At 37.1% G+C, this 19,655-nt stretch overlaps 1 protein-coding gene across 1 annotated transcript; it reads right to left on the bottom strand.

Annotated features, from left to right (window-relative positions):
• Positions 1 to 18,492: 18,492 nt before the first annotated feature.
• On the bottom strand, positions 18,493 to 19,639 carry LOC120294555 (disease resistance protein RPP5-like). Its single transcript, XM_039314713.1, has 3 exons — positions 19,277 to 19,639; positions 18,842 to 18,940; positions 18,493 to 18,744 (listed from the first exon to the last, which is right to left on the bottom strand). Exons 1-3 carry the CDS (start codon positions 19,637 to 19,639, stop codon positions 18,493 to 18,495), a joined length of 714 nt encoding a protein of 237 aa, XP_039170647.1.
• Positions 19,640 to 19,655: the final 16 nt, after the last annotated feature.

The raw sequence follows: 19,655 nt of genomic DNA, 5'->3' as shown, positions 1-19,655 counted from the left end.
TTTCAACTAGACTCATTTTCTACCTAAACCTAGTTGTTTATAAAAGTTGGCTTTTGTGAAATGTTACCCTGCTTTCCTATCCCATGCTATTTGTTGTCGGGGGTTTATTGTTTCGCTTCCGCATGTGCTTAAAATGAATGGGTCAGGAACGCGTCCTAAGAACGTCGCATTTGTATCAACCGCAAAGGGATGTGCACCCGCTCGAGGATCGTGGCATGACACTAAAACTAAAATGTTTACAATATGAATAGAAGAAATGCACTTATAACATATAGAGAAAAGCAATCACAATCAAGAGATCAAGTCAATGTATCTAGCTAATCAAGCATGGCCTCGAGGTCGGCCTTTGTGGTTCATGCAATGTTCCCCACTAAGACTCCTACCCAATTCATTTTTAAAGGACTTGTAGCCATTGGCCATCATTTGTGTTCACAAATGGCGACAAATGCTAAAAGTTCCTAAAACGGGTTCTAAATGTCACCCAAGATACCTCATGAGATCAAGCATCGCACATAAACATACATCTAAAAGACACATACAAAACAAGTATAAAAGCATGCATTCAAGCCTTCCGACCTTGGTTTTCAACCAATCAACCAATCAAACAAATTAGTGAGCCGATATCAGATTAGTTGTTCAGTCATCATGCACCAAAAACATCTACACACATTATCTAATGAATGACATAATGTCATGCATGTAAGATTCATGTGATGCCTCAAAATGTTTGGAAAGTACTTGCAACATTGATTTGAAGCGAAATAATGGAGTAATTTGGCATAAGCGCATCTTGGCTATGGAGCGTTTTTAATTGCTAAGGCTAATTCGAGGTGCATATCATGCACTACTAACGGACATCGTAGTCATTTTAAATACGACCCAAACCTAGATACATTCAATCTCAGATAAAAAAGGACATGATGCAAAAGAGATATAATTTCCAAATCACTGCTGCGATAAAAAGCAAAGTAGTCACTCCGTAAGGTGACATGTAAATGAAGTTGCGGAATCAACAATCCAGCTAGAATCTTGGCATGTAAGTTTCACACAACCATCGTTACATACGAACACAACATCACCATCAAATGCAATCGCCGTTGTAGTATATTTCTCCTTTCTTTCAATCTCCATTTCTATCGTGGGATTTATCTCTCTTTGGCAACCAACACTCTTTTGCATAATGTCCCATCTTTTCACATTTGAAACTTTCTTGATTGAATTCTTACCCTATTTTCAATGACAAGAGCCTCTAATTTAGAAGCAAAATTCAAACCTTCTCTTCTTATTTTTTCATTGAACAAGCTTTCTTTAACCATGCTCATAGAAAGCACACCGAAAGGAGCTGAATTATTTAACGCCACAACCAAAGTGTCCCAACTATAGACATGATTGCGATTCATCACCAAAGGCAATCTCAAGATTTGTCAATTGATTTACAACATCTTGAAATTCACTGAAATGCTCCGACATGCTATTCTCTTCATTGTATCTCATAAGTATTTTATCTAGGAAAGCTTTATTTTGTGGAGTTCTCCTCTTATAGAGATTTTGTAATTTCTTCCATAAGCTGTCCACCTTTGTCTCTTAAGCAACACTCTTATAGAGATCTTGTAATTTCTTCCACAATGTGTCCGTCTTCGTCTCTTAAACAACATGATGAAACACACTATCATCAATTTATTGCTGAATAAACCCAACCATTTTCCAATCCATTCGCTCCCACTCTGTCTTCTTTATCTCTTTTGGCCTCATCACCCTCAACGGGATCAAACAAATCTTCGCAATATAACATGTCTTCCATCCGAGGCTTCCAAATAGAGTAATTTGACTTAAACATGGTGCCATTAGTTTCTTCCATCAATCACTAGAATCTCAACGCTAGCTCTGATACCACGGTTGGGTGATTTTGGGCATCTCTTACCCAAAAGTTAGCTCAAAGATTGAAGTTTTACCCCATACTTATAAACCGACCACCACCCCCTCCATAACCGATGTAGGACAAAATCTCTCATAATGTTCTACTCCTTTGCACCCTTCAGCAACTCAAGAACATAACACCATTTTGGTTGGCAGGTTCCCCAATGTCATCCTTATCCTTCTTCCTTTCTTCCATGCTCGTTGTTTTCCCTCCATGGACACTGCCGTAGTTTCCATTCCTTCCGTCCTTCATTTCCTTCCTATTTCCCATGGCCTCAAAACATTCGGAATTGCCTGGCTCACTGTCAACCTCTCACGAAGTACAAATGAATTAATCCTCTTTTAGATGATAGTTGGCCCATTCCCTTCACCTACTTATCACTCATGATCTTTATGAGCAGGCCCGGGTATTCACTAGGATCCTCGTACCGCATTCTCTTCGAAAGAAAGCCAAAACCTTTCACATCGACTATCAATCCTTTAGAGGTCACTGATTGAAGTTGCTAAAAATCTAGGAGTTGATTTATTTAGGTGATAATTTTACCAATAAGGAAGGAACCGACACTTCTTTTTTATTTTTCCAGCAAATGAACTCTCGTTTCCAGTAGATGCTATTAGAAAGTTCTTTCCCTTTTCGCAATGTATTAAATTAGGCACTAATGGGACTCACTTGGCATTCCAAAGTTCTCTTGAACGTGAATGATTTTCCTACTTACAAATAATAATATTAAAAAAAATAAATAGTCCGTGTGACCATGTTCTTGTTCATCCAATCACAACAAAACTCATCCCAAATTAATTAAAGAAAATGATTATAAATAAAAGGAAAGCAAAAATCGCCGCAAAGTACTCACTGAGACTGAAGATGCGCATCCCAGCAAACTGCCTGATTTTCGCCGGAAAATCCAATTTTCTTGCAGAAGCAAGAGAAACAGGAAAAAGGCAACACAGAGAAAGACAACTAAAACGTGCACGGTGCAGCCCCATCGCCTGAGCCTAACCATTGGTCCTCCCAAAAAATTGTCGAGCTCTCCCTCGACGATCAAATGAATCAATCCTCTTTTAGATGCTAGTTGCACCATTTCCTTCACTTGCTCATCATCTTTGATCTCTCTGACCAACTCACAATCTTCATCAGGAGTCGTGTACCACATTCTCTTCAAAAGAAAGCCGAAATATTTAACGTCGGCAATCAATCCATCATATGTCACTAAAGCAGGGAAGACATCTTCTTTTTTTTCTCCTTGTTACGGAAAACACACCAAACAACAGCTTTATCTTCAGGATGAAATTGATTGTGAAGGGACACTCCATCTGTGATGTAACAAGTGCAACTTGAGTGCCACGCAACATATGAATTGGATATATATTAAACTTTTTTGCATATTACCATAGACACCATTCATTACTTAGAGATGGATTTGGGATTGAATACTAAAATGTCCGGTGGAATACCAATCAATAAGTTAGATAATTACCTAACTAGGAGTACTAACTCATCACATTTCATATATTAAGGGGAAAAAAAAAATATCAGAACGCTCGAATAGATAAAACTTCACGGTATCGGTTTTTTAGCTCTTGATTTGAAGATTATAACTACTGACTTTCTCACTAACCATCAAATCAAAAATAAATTAGGTCACCTGTGGAACATTTTCTTTATACTGCTATAATTACTAAAAAACGGAGTCAATAGAAAACTTTTTAAGTTCCTTTTCAAATATTATAGTGCTAACATTTAACTTGACTAATTTCTATTGATATTCATAAACTATCATGTCTATGTACTTCAACTAAGGCTTTATCCACATCCTGACAAGTGCCGCTCCTAAGATCACTTTGAATCTTGCTATGTCTTTTGTTTATCATGCTCAACAACAAAAGACTGCTTAATGGTTGGCTGGTGTTTTTAAACCAGAGAAAGATTATCCAGTTCCAGTCAAGGTGGTACAACAAGTAAAATTTAGAAAAATGCCCGACACATGTGATGCCTTTTGTAATTTATTTTATAATTATAACTAAATAAGTTGTACAATTAATGTGAAACATTGTCTTTGGTACATGAATGCTAGATATAGTGAAGTAATGTATTTATTTTTAGCCCGTTAATGCTAGGCTAGAGTCACTGGGTATTATTTCATTTTGTTTATGATTCTATTTGCAGATTACCTTACACGGAAGTAAGGTACTAATCTACTAACCACTTATAAAAGTACGAAAAGAAAGACATCCACCCCTTTCTCCTCCCTTATAATTTTTATTACTCCCTTCTTCGTAACCACTTCCAGTTGTAGAAGCCAATTAACAAAAGTTGCTGATGGTTTGTTTCTACCTTGTTTCTTTTCATTATACCCAACTGACTCGAAAGGGTTCCGCTAATTCTTTCTTGCTCGTTCCTTCTTATCGATTGCTCTATTCAATTCCAATCCCTTTTCCACATCTTGATGATATTTGGATGTGAAAACTTCGTTCTATATTTGTCTTGTTTTTTGGGATATATATAATAGATATAAGGGTTAATTTGAAACTTTATTATCAGCTTAACTTTCGATATTAAATTTGATCATTACATGTAAGGAAGTCACGAGCATCTGGCTGAAGACATATAGTAGTCATAAATGTATTTTATTTGGCCGTATTCTTTATCTAATTTTATGATTGACAATTATTCGCCTAGTAAACTTTTTATGAAAGTAGGTCATGATATGACCACTTCTATGACTATTAAAGATATCTCTATAAGATATAATTAACTTATATCATTTCTTCAATCTCTGTAATAACCTGTTTCTCAGTTCATGTTTTCTATACTGATCTCAACATAATATTTATATATTACCTATGTTAAATTTTCCGGTTGGGTTGGAGGGATAAATAAAAGTTTAGTTTCTTGGAATTTTTAACAGTTACTGATGTAATTCTTAAAGGATAGGGCAAAATTTTCAGCACTTACAGAAGAAAGGTCTCTTTGATCCTCAATTTCAATTGCAACTTCGCGGAATTTCTCATAGTGTTCAATTCCTTTGCTTGTTTGGCGACTCGACTTGGCAACATCACTTGGGTTGGCAGGTTCCTCAATCTCATCCTTGTCCTTCTTCCTATCTTCCATACTCACCTTTTTCCCCCCACCGACACTGTCATAGCACCCAATCCTTCTGTCTCTCATTTGCCTCGTATTTGTTGTGGCCTCAAAACATTTAGTATGTTAAAATATGTCTCGAGTTTAAGCCCAATGCAAAATTACGAATATTCCGAATTGGATATGTTGTGGATGTTCGAAATCAAGCAAAGAAGATCCGAAGATCAACTTCCCAAATTTGAATCTGCGTTGGAGAGTTTGGCTGTTAAAATAGCCAACTTTGACTAGGACTTGGATTTTTGTTTAAAATATACAAAGATATGTTCTGGATAGGAAACAAAATCCTATGAGAAGTTGGCAAAAGAATAAGGGTTTTACTTATATATATAAACTTAAGGCCATGGGTGATAGGTGTGGATCACAAGTTGTTTTGAAGCACCACGTGAGTGCTTAGTGTTCCGCCGTTGATCGTGAAGAATTGGTCTTGAAGCACCGCCTCGTTGTTGAGTGCTTGGGAGGGATTTTTCTTTGTCGTGAATTACATCCAAGAAGGTTTAGTGTTAAAGCCAATTAAATCTTGTGGTAAGATTTGCGTGTAATTCCTTCGTGAGATTGAGAGATTATTTATTGAGGAATTTCGGGGCTAAACACTGTGTGTGTTATTGGGTGTAATTGGGGCTTGGGAAATACTGAGAGAGTGTTTGAGTGACTCGAGTGTGTGATCTCCTTGTATCGCTTGATCTATAGTGAAATTCGCTGCTGCTCTCCCCATGGACGTAGGTCTTTACGACTGAACCACGTAAATCTGGTGTCCGATTTATTTTCTTTTTCTGTCTATATTATTGTTCGATCGCTCGCCTTATCGCAACAAGTGGTATCAGAGCCAGGCTTGGCTAAGTTGAAGCGAATCGATGGCGACAGAAGAAGTAAAAGTGAGAATCGACGATTTGATGGGAAGGATTTTAGTTTCTGGAATATGCAGATTGAAGATTATCTTTATCGATGAAACTGCACTTGCCCTTGTCCTGGGGGAGAAACCGGCGACGATGAAGCAAGCTGATTGGGATTTGCTGGATAGACGAGCTATGGGTGTTATTCGGCTGACATTGGCTCGTAACGTCGCGTTTAACATCCTGAAGGAGAAGACCACTGCTGATTTGATGCAAGCCCTGTCGGATATGTACGAGAAGCCCTCTGTGATCAACAAAGTCTGTTTGATGCGACGTCTGTTTAACTTGAAGATTAAAGAAGGTGCGTCGGTTGCAAATCATATCAATGAATTCAATGTGATTGTTAGTCAATTGAGTTCAGTTGAAATTGATTTTGAAGATGAGGTATGTGCTTTGATTCTATTATCCTCATTGCTCGATAGTTGGAATACTACCGTTACTGCTGTTAGTAATTCCTCCGGGGTCAACAAGTTTGACGTTTGATGGGGTTCGAGATTTGATTCGAGCGAGGACATTCGTAGAAGAGAATCTGGCGAATCTACATCTACTGCTCTAGTAGGTGAAAATAGAGGAAGATCTGTAACACGTGTGGGTAATGGTAGTACTAATATGAACAGACGTAGTCAATCTAGGACTACTAATGTTGTATGTTAGAGCTGTGGCAAGAGGGGACATCTTAGAAGGGATTGCCTTAAGCTGAAGAACGAAAAAGGTAAGGGAATTATGGTTGATTCTACAGATAATGTTGCAGCTGTAGCAGATAATGCTGATTATGTCTTGTCTGTCACTAATGATTCATCGCTTGATGGATGGATGGATTATGGATTCTGGTTGTTCTTTTCATGTCACACCAAATAGAAACTGGTTTATCACTTATCAGTGCACGGGTAGTGGTAAATTTCAGTTAGGGAACAACGCTGAGTGCGATGTTGTGGGTGTTGGTGATGTTAAAATCAGAATGCATGATGGTATCGTGAGGACATTGACTGGAGTGAGGCATGTTCCAGAATTGAAAAAAAAAACTTAATTTCCTTGGGTGCCCTAGATTCAGCTGGTTGCAGGTATTATTCAAAAGGTGGAGTTCTGAAGGTTGTTCGATGTGCCCTAGTGATAATGAAAGGAATCAAGCACAGAGGCCTGTATAAACTTCAAGGTGAGACAATGATAGGTTTCGCCCTGGAGACGTCGGATGCATCTATTCGAGAGTCTATTGACTGCTCGAGGAAGACCTGGGTGTTTGTGCCAAGGCACAAGTTTGATGCTGGTGTCAGGATCTCGCAGTCAAGAGCTTTGATCAAGACGGAGACTGGTAAGTCGATCAAGCATGTGCGGACTGACAATAGCATGGAGTTTTGCTCGGAGCTGGCAAATAAATTCTGTATGAAAGAGAGCATAGTGAAACACCGCACTAGTGCTAGTAAATCACAACAATTTGCAGAATTGATGAGCAGAACATTACTAGAGATGGCCCGTAAAATAATCTCTAGTGCTGGTATTGCTAGGAGAATCCTAGCTGATATGCTAAGTACGGTAAACTACCTGGTGAATAGATCCCCATCAACTGCTATTGAATGGCGGACTCCTAAAGAAGTGTGGTCAGGTAACGTTGCTGGTTATTCTATCATTAGAATGTTACGCTGCCCGTATTATTTTCGAGTGAGTGATGGTAAGCTCGATGGGAGGGCAAGGTGCATATTCCATGGCTATGCACAAGGTGAGCGAGGCGATCGGTTGTGGTGCCTAGATATAAATTCACCTGTTAACAGCAGAGAAGTTACTTTTGATGAGTCTCCAGTACTTCGGCTAGGAGTGATTATAGCAAGAAATTAAACGGATCTGAACGGTGTTCAGCTTGAGGTGGAGTTGCGACCAGAAACTCCTGAGGTAGCGAGTACGAGTACTAGCAAAGTAATCGACACAGATGGTGCTCATAGCGAGGTGGAGCCTATAGAGCCAATGGTTGCTGTAACTGCTGAAATTAACAAGGTATGTATTCAATCTCCTGACAGATATGGATGCAACAATGGTTTTGCTTTATCTGCGGTTAAGGATGCTATGTCGGAAAATCCTTGTGGAGTAGTTAAAGGTGCATGTGGAGTTGGTATTCTGATGAGGTCCTCGGTTATGGCGAAGTTCAAGCGAGGCTTGGACTTGCACAATATCTGTGGTGGTTGAGCCCATCGGGGGCTAGGGGAAAGTAGCAGCAGAGTTTGAATTTTTACGAAGCGATTGTGACTTAGCTCAAACGTCGAGCCAAGGTGGAGATTGTTAAAATATGTCTCGAGTTTAAGCCCAATGCAAAATTACGAATATTCCGAATTGGATATATTGTGGATGTTCGAAATCAAGCAAAGAAGATCCGAAGATCAACTTCCCAAATTTGAATCTGCGTTGGAGAGTTTGGCTGTTAAAATAGCCAACTTTGACTAGGACTTGGATTTTTGTTTAAAATATACAAAGATATGTTTTGGATAAGAAACAAAATCCTATGAGAAGTTGGCAAAAGAATAAGGGTTTTACTTATATATATATATAGACTTAAGGCCATGGGTGATAGGTGTGGATCACAAGTTGTTTTGAAGCGCCACGTGAGTGCTTGGTGTTCCGCCATTGATCGTGAAGAATTGGTCTTGAAGCACCGCCTCGTTGTTGAGTGCTTGGGAGGGATTTTTCTTTGTCGTGAATTACATCCAAGAAGGTTTAGTGTTAAAGCCAATTAAATCTTGTGGTAAGATTTGCGTGTAATTCCTTCGTGAGATTGAGAGATTATTTCTTGAGGAATTTCGGGGCTAAACACTGTGTGTGTTATTGGGTGTAATTGGGGCAGGAAACACCGAGAGAGTGTTTGAGTGACTTGAGTGTGTAATCTCCTTGTATCGCTTGATTCTATAGTGAAATTCGCTGCTGCTTCTCCCCGTGGACGTAGGTCTTTACGACTGAACCACGTAAATCTGGTGTCCGATTTATTTTCTTTTTCTGTCTATATTATTGTTCGATCGCTCGCCTTATCGCAACATAGTATTGCTCGGCTTCGACTGGAAATCATCAATGGAGAAGGTGCCATCAGTTTCGCTTTCACCCACAAACGGGGAGTATGAGACTTCATCAGAACTTGAAATGTCGAGCTCAGCCCCATCCTGAGTTTGGGAATGGAGAACAGATTCGAGTCAGAGCACACACACACACACACACACACGTAGTACCTTATGCTTTGTTCCACATAACCTTGATGGTTTAATTATTAGATTGATTTACTAATTTTATTTCTTTAACATTTATTATCATTTGCGCTAATTATTTGATGCCATGCCAAGTAAAGCGGGAAAAAAAAAGTGAGACTCTTGCTATCCTAATTCCATATCAGGATCAGTTGGTGTCTCTAACATTAATTTCATTATTTTAGTGAACTTAATCCTTCATCTTATATTTACTATAATCTACTCTTTTGGCAAAGTAGGGGACGACAATGTACCGAGAGCCCTTCTTTATATTGAAAACCGACAGTTTCATTACCATTCTCTTCAATCACCGTTTTCAGTTCCAGCAAGCTCGTGATCTAGTAAGTATAGCTAGAATTAATTTTAGCATACCAAAATCAACGAAAATTTTGAACAGAGAAGGCAGTTCAGCTGAATTCTAGATTGTTGCCGTCTCTTACCTCCTCTCTGGCTTCTCCATGGCTGTTCTCTTCCTCAACCTCAGGGTCACTGCGGTCGTTGCCATCACCATGGCCATCGCCTTTGCTTTCTTCATCAAAGTCGCAGTTGTAATATTCCGACGCCATCTCGAAAAATGATTGCAGAACCTCCTGCACATCGTTGTCCCCATCGATGTCATATCAAAGGTGAATTAAACATCTCAAAGAAGAAGATGTCAAAAATTTCCAAATATCAAATGACAAACTAGTTTGAACACCCAACCCCAATGCTTTCTAAAGAATCGATTGGACATAAAGACTTACACAAGTTTCAAATGACAAACTAGTTTGAACACCCAACCCCAATGCTCTCAAAAATTCGCATATCTTCATTGCCTCAAAATGGGAGCAGAGCAACTCTTAAGCATTGATCTACTTCTTCCCGGCTTTCCGAAGACTTACACAAGTTTCTTTTTTTTTTTTTTTTGGTCGAAAGACTTAAACAAGTTAAGAAAGAAGGAAATCTTGTTTTGGAGACGATCGATTTGTACGAGAAGTGAGTACTGATATCATAGTTGTCGGAAATGGCGTCAGGTTTGTGTACTAGCTTCCTTTGTTAAATGTTGGCTAGCATGATTCTATTTGTGGTGATGGCAGCGCCACCACCGCGGGACACATACAAACGCTTGAAAGCCCTTGCCTACAAGCTTCGTGGGCCGGTGGCTCTCACCGACTCTAACAAGGATTGCTAGCCCTCACCAAGAAACACATGCTCTTACCTTCTTTTTCAATAAATTTTTTAGCTTTTTTTTTTTTTTGTTATATTTTTCTTTTCTTAATTCTTTATAATTTTATCTTTTTAAATTTTTGAATTCTTTGGCACTTGATGGATGCTACAGTGATATGGTGTCTTAAGAAAGTAATCAAAAGAATCTCATTAATATTTTCCGTTAGGCAAATTGAACGAAGTTGACAGAAGAATATTATTTTATTTTTTGAAAATTTTAGGACTAAATTACACTTTTACAATTGGTTTTAGCATTCTGATGCACTTATTCCTTTTTTTTATTAACTATGTTTGACTTTTAATAAGTATGTGATGTAAATTAAAATTAAACATCAAATACGTTAGATAATTACCTACCTAAAAATACTATCTTGTTGGGGATAATGACACCACAAGTGCTATAATTTTCGTAAAACACTTACTTGAGTGTCATAACATTTTTTTCAACCACTTAAGTGACATAATTTCTAAATATTGTTCACTTAAAATATCATAATTTTTAATTAATTACTTGAGTGTCATAAATTTTTTAAAATATTCATCCAAGTTTCGTAAAGCGGTCATTTTAGTGCTGTAATATCTTTTGTGACATAACTTCTAAGAACAGTTCACTTAAACGCTACAACTTTCAATTGATTACTTGAGTGTCATAACTTTCTAAAAATATTCACCATAAGTGCCATGCCACGTTAGATTTTCAATACTTTGATGAATATTTGTAAAAAGTTATGGAACTCAAGTAATTGATTGAAAAGTCATATAACACTCAAATAATTAGTAAAAAGTCATAGCAATCAAGTTAGTACAATTTATAAGTTATAACACTCAAGTAATAGAATAAAAAGTTATGGCACTCACTTGAGTGCCGTACAAAAGTTATATCACTTGTGGTATTCTTTTCCTTTCTCATTATATACTTAAAATCTCATGCTAAAGCCGGCATGCTTGTGCCCCCTATGGCAACTTTTGAGGGATAAAAGGAAGACAAATGAGAACACACCTGTCAATAAAACTTTCTAAAAGTGGTTTTTTACTCTTCATTTGAATATCATAACTACTCACTTTCTAAATGATCATCAAACTAAGGATATATTATGTCACTTGTGGACGTTCTTTTATACTTCTATAATTACTCAAAAATGGGGTCCATGGAAATTTTTTTAAAAAAAAATCTTTATTGAATATTATAGTTTGACTAATTCCTATTAATTCGCTTATACTTCCACGTCTAAGTACTTCAAATCAGACTCTCCACCTATTGACCAGCCTGCTCCTAAGATTCCTTTGTATCTTGCAATATTTATCCGGCCAACAACGAAAAATTGTAGTTAAGGTAACGCGGTAACTGCCGCGGACATGATAGTCTTTAGCAATTTATTGTATAATATTTTAAACTCGAAGGAGTAAAAGGAAAATTTATTGTCAATGGCTGGGAACGCAGTACATATCAAAGCGTTAGTACGGGCTCCGCCAACCTGTGCCATGTCAATGCTTAAATCCCTCTGGCCAAAAAAAAAAAAAAAACTTAAGTCCCAGTCAATATTTGCACGATAACTAAGATAAAAATCACATCTTCTTGGTAGAAAAGTTCTGGAATGGAACTGGAATACTGAAGAAAAAGGAAGCGGGGATGAGGTTGGATGATTTGTTGGGCTTTAACAGAGCTATGCTTTGGCTGAGCAATTTTGGAAAATAGCTTTCAATCCTCATACTTTTTGCATTAAGATTTTAAAATTTCCCTCGTGCAAACTTTTGGGCATCGAACGTCATGGGAATGGCAAAGGCTACTGTGGGCATAGATTCAATTTCTACCTTTGTTTGGTGGAGGGTCGGATTCAAAAATAATCAGGCGCTGTGACTCTTTTGAGGATGGTATTGCATCATAAATTCTACCTATTCCTCTTAGTCAACATCAGAGGAATGATACATTTATCTGAATTTGTCCTTTTCTTTTAACTTAACCTGATTTGCTTCGGATTGAACTGACCCACAGATTGGCCAAGAGATCAATGATTGATATGGCATTAGATGGAGGTACACTTTTCCAAAATTGACCAGTAAGAGCCAAGTACACGGATTGTTATCCTTTCAGGTTAAATCAGCCGTCAATTCCTATTAGATGGCAAAATCAACAGTTCTGGACTTTAGGGAAGATTTGGCCAGTCCCACATGGAAATATATTTTATCCGAGTCAAATCTCAGAGATATTTTTTCTTTTAACCAAGTGAAATTCCACTTATTTTCATTAAACTTCCAGAAATTTACAAACTTAGTGCAATGAAAATTTTCGGGTAATTAGAAGGAGAGTTATTTGATTGGTTAGTGGAGAGATAGAGAAAAAGCTGTTTTATTGTTCTATGGAGAGGATTTATTCCGACAATTGAAAGAATGTTGGAAAGACCTCTATATCATATATAATTTGTATAGAGGGGTAGATATGAATGAATATAGGAGCTCTGCGCCCAACATGCTTTGTTGCACTACAACCTTGATGGTTTAACTATTAGATTGATTTGCTAATTTTATTTCTTTAAAATTTATCAGCATTTGCACTAATTATTCCACATCATGCCAAGTAAAGCCAAAAAGAAAGGAGAGAAGAAGTAAAGCGTCTTCCAATTCTAATTCCATATGCAGTTTCGTTTCTCTGTCTATTTTTTATGTTATTATTTCAGTGAACTTTAACTATTCATCGTATTATCACTTTAATTACTTAATCTATTCTTTTTGGATTATTTACCTTACTTCATGTACAACTATCTTTTAATGTTAATTATCTATTTCAACTATAATACTAATATGAATTCAACTGTTTTGCATTTTGGAACTAAAGAAGAGTTTATTTTTCTCCTTGTCAAATGAAAAATCCATAACCGTGGGGCACAATTTATTAAATTAGTTTACGAATCTTTGTATGTCGTTGTATTCTTTCTTAAACTAAAGCAATATGCTTCATGATTAAATTAGTGTCTCTTTTCATAATTTGCTTTTCTCATAAAATAAAGTTACATCCTGACATAATATATGACTATTTGTTCAAGCAACATGTGCCTAAATTTACTTTGAAATGATCATTATAATGAAAAGATGTAAATGCCATGTGGTGCCGACATGCTATATTACTAAGACCGCATAGTCAAGTAGTCAATCCCACTGGCAGTCAAAAATTGAAAACTAGTCAAGCCCGCTATATACGCATGCATTATCGAAACAGCAAATAAATTGGTAACACAGTTATTGCTTATTCTACGGGCAGATAGGTTGACTTTGAATTAAATTGCAAAAACATTCCAAAAAAGTTATTTAAGAATGAGGCAAAACAAACATTCTAATCATTTTTACTCAAGAGGCCAATAACAAACTCATGGGAAGTGGATCATCATAATATCAACCATATATACCATGAATCAACTACCCCTTGTACATCGTTCATTTTCCCATGTGGTGACATGTGGCAAAATCTAATGAATCATTTATTTATTATATTTATTTGGCTAGGATCAAATCATTTGACAATAATTTCTCCATAGCTCAATAATGCAATAATCAAATCAAATAATTCAGTAAGTACTATTATTATATAAAACATTAAGTTTGTGCATTAATTATGCCTATTGCAAAATAATAATAATAAAATCAGTAGACAAAAAAATCATATGGTGCTTTTGAAATCTAAAATTGGCGATCTATTATCTAATTTCTTGTCTATGAAAGCAATTTTGATGATTAATATATAAAGAATGATTACATGAGTTTAGTGACAATATCAAAGAACCAAGACGGTCAAACACCAAGAAGATGAGTAGAGATAAGCTAAGTAGCACCAACACCGACATCAACACGCGACACATGACATGATACAACACGACGCGCTGACACGTCGTTTATAAAAAAAAATAAAGAATTTTGATATGTTGGGACACGTATATTAAATGTATATTTTTAAATATACATTCTAAATTATCATTTTTATGATTAATCAAATTAATTTAATTCAAATTTATAAATAAATAAATAATAAAGAGCCTAGAAGGAATTTACATTAGAAACATTATCCAGCATTTGTTAATGTTAATATCGTTCATTATTTCAATTTGACAAATTCAACTCTACTCCAATAATTCATAAAACTTGAAGGGGGGAAAAAAAAAAGCAATCCATATTATGTACTCGCGTGTCGGGAGTGTGTCGAAAGAGAAAAGAAAATGCAAACTTAAAGAGTGAATTATGTGCCATGGGAAGTGAGAGTCGGAGGAAAAGAGAAGACTAGATTTTTATTTATTATTATTTTCATTATTTTTATTTTCTTACATATTTGCATATCGACCCCTCATTTTCATCATGCGTGTTAGAATCATATGCTGAAATTTCTGAATTCGCATGTCGGAATTCCCGATTTGCGTGTGAAAAGTGTTGGGAAAGTTGACTAAATTTCGGATTTTCCAACACGTGTTGACCGAGTGTCAAAGAGTATCAAACATATGTCGAAACGACACGTAAGCTCCTGAAAAGTGTCGGGACTTCATAGGAAATAAGTGACTAAGATAGAAAAAACATGCAACCTAGGTGACTAAAGTACAGCACAAAATGGGAACGTCAAAAGAGGGAGGAAAGATTGCTTTAGGAACCGAAATCCAATACCAAAAAAGGAAGTAGAGATGAGTGACTAATGTAAGGAAATAAAATCAGCAACCTAAGAGAAGAAACAAGAGAATCAGCTCACAACCCTCTCCACTAGTCACTCACCTCATCCTTTTCCTGGCTGCAAGATTCTTTGCTCGTCCTCCTAATCCTAAATTTTTCCCACCAAGCTGTGGCCTTTTTCCCGCCTACAGTCTCTGTCTGCAAAGTGGAGATAGAATGAGACAAAGCGAGCAACATGATCGCGGTGCAACAAAAAGGCAACTTTAAATGGGCAGATTTTGTGTGGCTAAAGAAAGGAAGATATTTGCCCTAAAAAAGGAAGCAAAGTTCCCTCTAATATATAAGACCTTGTTATATTCCTTCCTTTACTAGCACAAGAATACATATTCATATTCCACTCTTGTTACATAATGTTTTATTTAGATACTGACAAAATATAAGAACGCGCATTCCACATACATTGTTACTGTTCACTGGTAATTTTCTTTCTGAAAAGTACTTCTTCTTTTTTTGTCAGACTCTAAAAAGTACCTAACTACTTCCAGCTCTTTGGAGGTTTTGGAATGCTTAACAGAAGATATTAGGTCATCTATTCCGAATATTTATGCACCATAGATCCGCACTTTGAAAATATCATATTGCCCTCCTAGACTTTGGCACTACTTCACAGAAACGCAAACTCTGAAGAGTAATAGATTAGTTTCCAAACTTTCATTTTTGTTTCACAATTACTTTTGTGTTTGTACGATTGTTAAATATTAATTGAAAATGTACTGACTCATTTTGAACAGAATAATATCTATTACATTTTTTTTTCAGATTATTACATGGTTTATGAAGTTAAGAAAATAGATAATGATACATTGTCAATAAAAATAGTTAAGAAAATTAGATCAAGAAAAGCGAGTAAGTCCGTTTTAAGTAACATTTACGGCTATGCAGACTGAAAGTTCAAGTGGGCAATTATTACAAATATGCAACTCTCAATTGTAAAACAAAAAATAATTCTAAGAATTACAATATATAATACTTTTGTATGTGTATTCATTTAATCTATACAAACAACATATCAATTGGAAAGAACATGGAATACTAATGTATTTGAAATTATTAAATGATTTCTCTGATAAGTTTTTATTTGTTGCATGGAACAATATACTTTCGCTCATGTAAATTTTGGAATAGTACTTAAATTTTTGCAATTTGCGTTGTTTTATGGAACTATAGCATCAAACTGAGATTAGAACAAATTAATTCATGCACATTTACTGTATATTTGTGAAGAAGGGGTCGCACCTTGTCTGACTTGGATTTCAAGTTGGACGTATCCAGAAGAATCTCTTGTACATAACGCAACAAAGGCATTCCGAGTGAGTCACTCAAAGTAGAATCTTTGAAAAGGTCTCCACACCCCTCTATTTTGACGAGGCAATCATTTGGTAAATTTGTGCAAGAGGCATCAATCAACCTTCTCAATGACGGGCACTGTGTGACCTCCAAGGATTTCAAAGACTCTAGCTCGTTTAAGCCTTCAACATTAGGGGCTGCATGGAAACGTTCCTAAAAGTGTTTCTAGAACACTTTTTGTTTTTTGTTTCCGAGAAACAAAAAAAGAACAGAAACGCGTTTGGTTGCATTTCTATTCTTTTTTTGTTCTTTTGTTCCCGGAACACAAACAGAACAAAAAAAAAAAAAAAAAAACTTACTTCTTGTTAAAACAATTTTGAAGAAACATTTCTTCTTCTCTCTCTTCTTCTTCTCTTCTTCTTTTTTCTTCTTTTTCTTTCGCCGGTGCCGGCCTCGTATGGCCGGCCATGGCCACGACCCCGTCGAGGGCCGGCGCGCCGTCGAGGGTCGGCGACCTCGCGGAGCCTCGCCGGCCCCGGCTGAGGCCGAGCCTCGCCCGCGCCGGCAAGGCCGAGCGTCGCGGATCTAGGCGAGCTCGAGCTCGCCCGGCCATGGCGAGGCTCGGCCTCGGATCCGGGCGAGCCCGAGCTCACCCACCCAAGGCGAGACTCGGCCTCCCGTGCGCGGCAAGGCCGAGCCTTGCCTTGGTTGGGCGAGCTCTGGCTCGCCCGGATCCGGCGAGGTGCCGAGCCCCCGTCGGCCGGTCGGGAGGTCGGGTGACCAGAAAAAAAAAAATAAAAAGAAAGGAAAAAATGAAAAATAAAATAAAAATATTAAAAAATTAAAAGAAACAAAAAAAAAGAATAAAATTTATCAAACGTGTTTGTTCATTTTTTATTTCCGGAATAAGTTTATCAAACCCGTTTTTTATTCAAAAATTGTTCCTCTAAGAAAACACGTTTTTATTTCTGTTCCCGGGAACAGAAAAGGAACATAAATAAAAAATGCGCGCCCTTAACATTAGTAAGTTCTTTGCACCTTTGGATTCTCAAATACTCCAAGTTCATCGAGTATGATAACCCACCTATTTTTGTTAGAGATTTGCATTCATAGACTTTCAAGGACTCCAATGATTTTGAAAGACGCTCAACTTGTATCTCAATTAGCTCTGAACAATATGACACACGCACTTGCTCTAGCTTCCTTAATTCCAAAGGAATAGATAACTTTTGAAGCCGTTTACAACCGTAAACAGTTAATTTCTCCAGTCATGGAAGTCTATCGAGCGGAATGCCTTCCACTTCGCAGCTGTTGAACTCTAAATTGGACAAATTTCTCAAACTCCATAAGGACGAGGGATGTTGCATGAGGGTTTCCATGTCCAGGCAAGACAACTTAAGCTCTTCTAGATGAGAAAGAGAAGCCAATTCAAGAGGTGCAGGGACGTTTAGCAAATCTAACTCCAACTTCTTCAATCTATAAACCTCTCAATCCACCTTAAGTTGCATCCTGGAATTAGGTTTGATTTTTTTCCCAAACTAGAGTCATTACTTAGTAGCAATTCAACCAAATTAGTAAGGTTCGATAGATTCGGGACTGAGAGTAATGATTGAGATCGAAGAAGTAGATAGGTTAAACTTGTGGGAAGCTCTGGCAACTGTTGAATCTCATCACATGATCTTAAGTTTAGTGTTTGGAGATGAGGAAGCATGTTTATGGTTGGTGGAATTCTGCAAATACGGGTATGCTCTAACTTGAGAATTCTTAAAGATGACAATTCTCCAATTCCGATAGGAATTTCACCTGTCACATTACGCCTAGAGAGATCTAGCTCTTCAAGATTTACTAATGTGCCAATGCCACTAGGTAATTGCCAAACATGATCCTCCCGATAAACTAATGCACCTATTGGTAAACGCAAGACGCGTAATGATTTTAACTTTCCAATAGAGTTAGGAAGTTCCCTTATTATTGTGCCTGTCAGAAAAAAATCATAAATTTCAAACTAAAATTATTTGGATTTTAACTTTACAATGGAGTTTGAAGTTTTGTAAGGCCCATACCTGATAAGTCCAACTTTGTCAATGAGGTTAAATTCTCAAGCGAGCATGGAAGTTTGCTAAATCCTCTACATCGACAACGAGAAGTGCTTAAGCTTCACCAATGCCCCCACTTCTTCAGGCAAATCCATAAGGCCCTTGCACTCTTTGATCTTTAACTTAATCAATGAAGCTAGATCTCCAATGAAGCTCTCAATTCTCTCTAGACTAAAGCAATTTGCAAGAGTCAACCTCTCTAAACGTGAGCATTTCGAGACGTCTGGGATTGTCGTTATGCTAGAACACCGAGTAACTGATAGAACTTTCAAATTTTGTGCCCTCTATAAAAATAGATGGCATTTTAGGCATAAGACCCATTGCACAATACACATGAGAATTATCAATTAATAGCATCAAATGAGAACCATCACACAATACCTTGATCAAGTCGCATGCTTTTGAATCATCCTTGAAGTCAATAGCATCAAGTTTACAAACAACAAGACGATCCAAATACATATTGTTTGCCTTAAACTCCTGAGGAGAAAGCTAAGAAAACCATCTCAAATTTGAATGACACCTTGCAAAGTCCCCATCGTAACTTACCCAGTTTAGCTCGAGGAATCTTAGGTTTTGTAATCTTTCAAAGTCTTCATTAGTAATCTTTATGGAGTCACCAAATCTAAATATTTTCAGCGCTTGAACCTCGTCCTTCCTCTACAAGTGAAATTTATGACGTGAAGAAATTTGTCAACTTCCAACCATTATGTTTTACAGCTCAAATGGGCAAGAAGGAAATGATAAAGATCTAAACAAAATAGACATTCTTAATTCTAGGAGATGTAACTTTTGAAAATGGGACGTCTCACTTACCATTTTGGTTTTTATGATTTCAAGGGCCTCTTTTGCAGTCCACAATCTACTGCGCTTTCCTGGATTGAATGGACTTTCTTGACGGACAATACGCCTTCCCAGGTCTATGAGTTGATCATGCATCCAGATTTTATCATTGTCCATTATCTTTATCAAGCACCTATCAGTGAGGACCTTTAGTCCTCTCATGGGATAAAATTGACAATTGGCCCACATGTAGATTGCATCCGTCTTGTTCTCATTGAACAAGAAGCACGCTATATCGAGAAAAATTTGTTGTTGATTCTTGTCTAGGTTATCATAGCTAACCCTCAATGTCTCTAGAGTGTCTTCCTCAGGAACTTCCCTTAACCTGGCCAACATCTCATTCCAAAATGCT

This window comes from Eucalyptus grandis, chromosome 6 (assembly GCF_016545825.1).
Source record: "Eucalyptus grandis isolate ANBG69807.140 chromosome 6, ASM1654582v1, whole genome shotgun sequence".
Taxonomy (NCBI): Eukaryota; Viridiplantae; Streptophyta; class Magnoliopsida; order Myrtales; family Myrtaceae; genus Eucalyptus; species Eucalyptus grandis.
The sequence above is the reverse complement of the archived record's forward strand: the minus strand, read 5'-3'. Positions and strand labels throughout refer to the sequence as shown.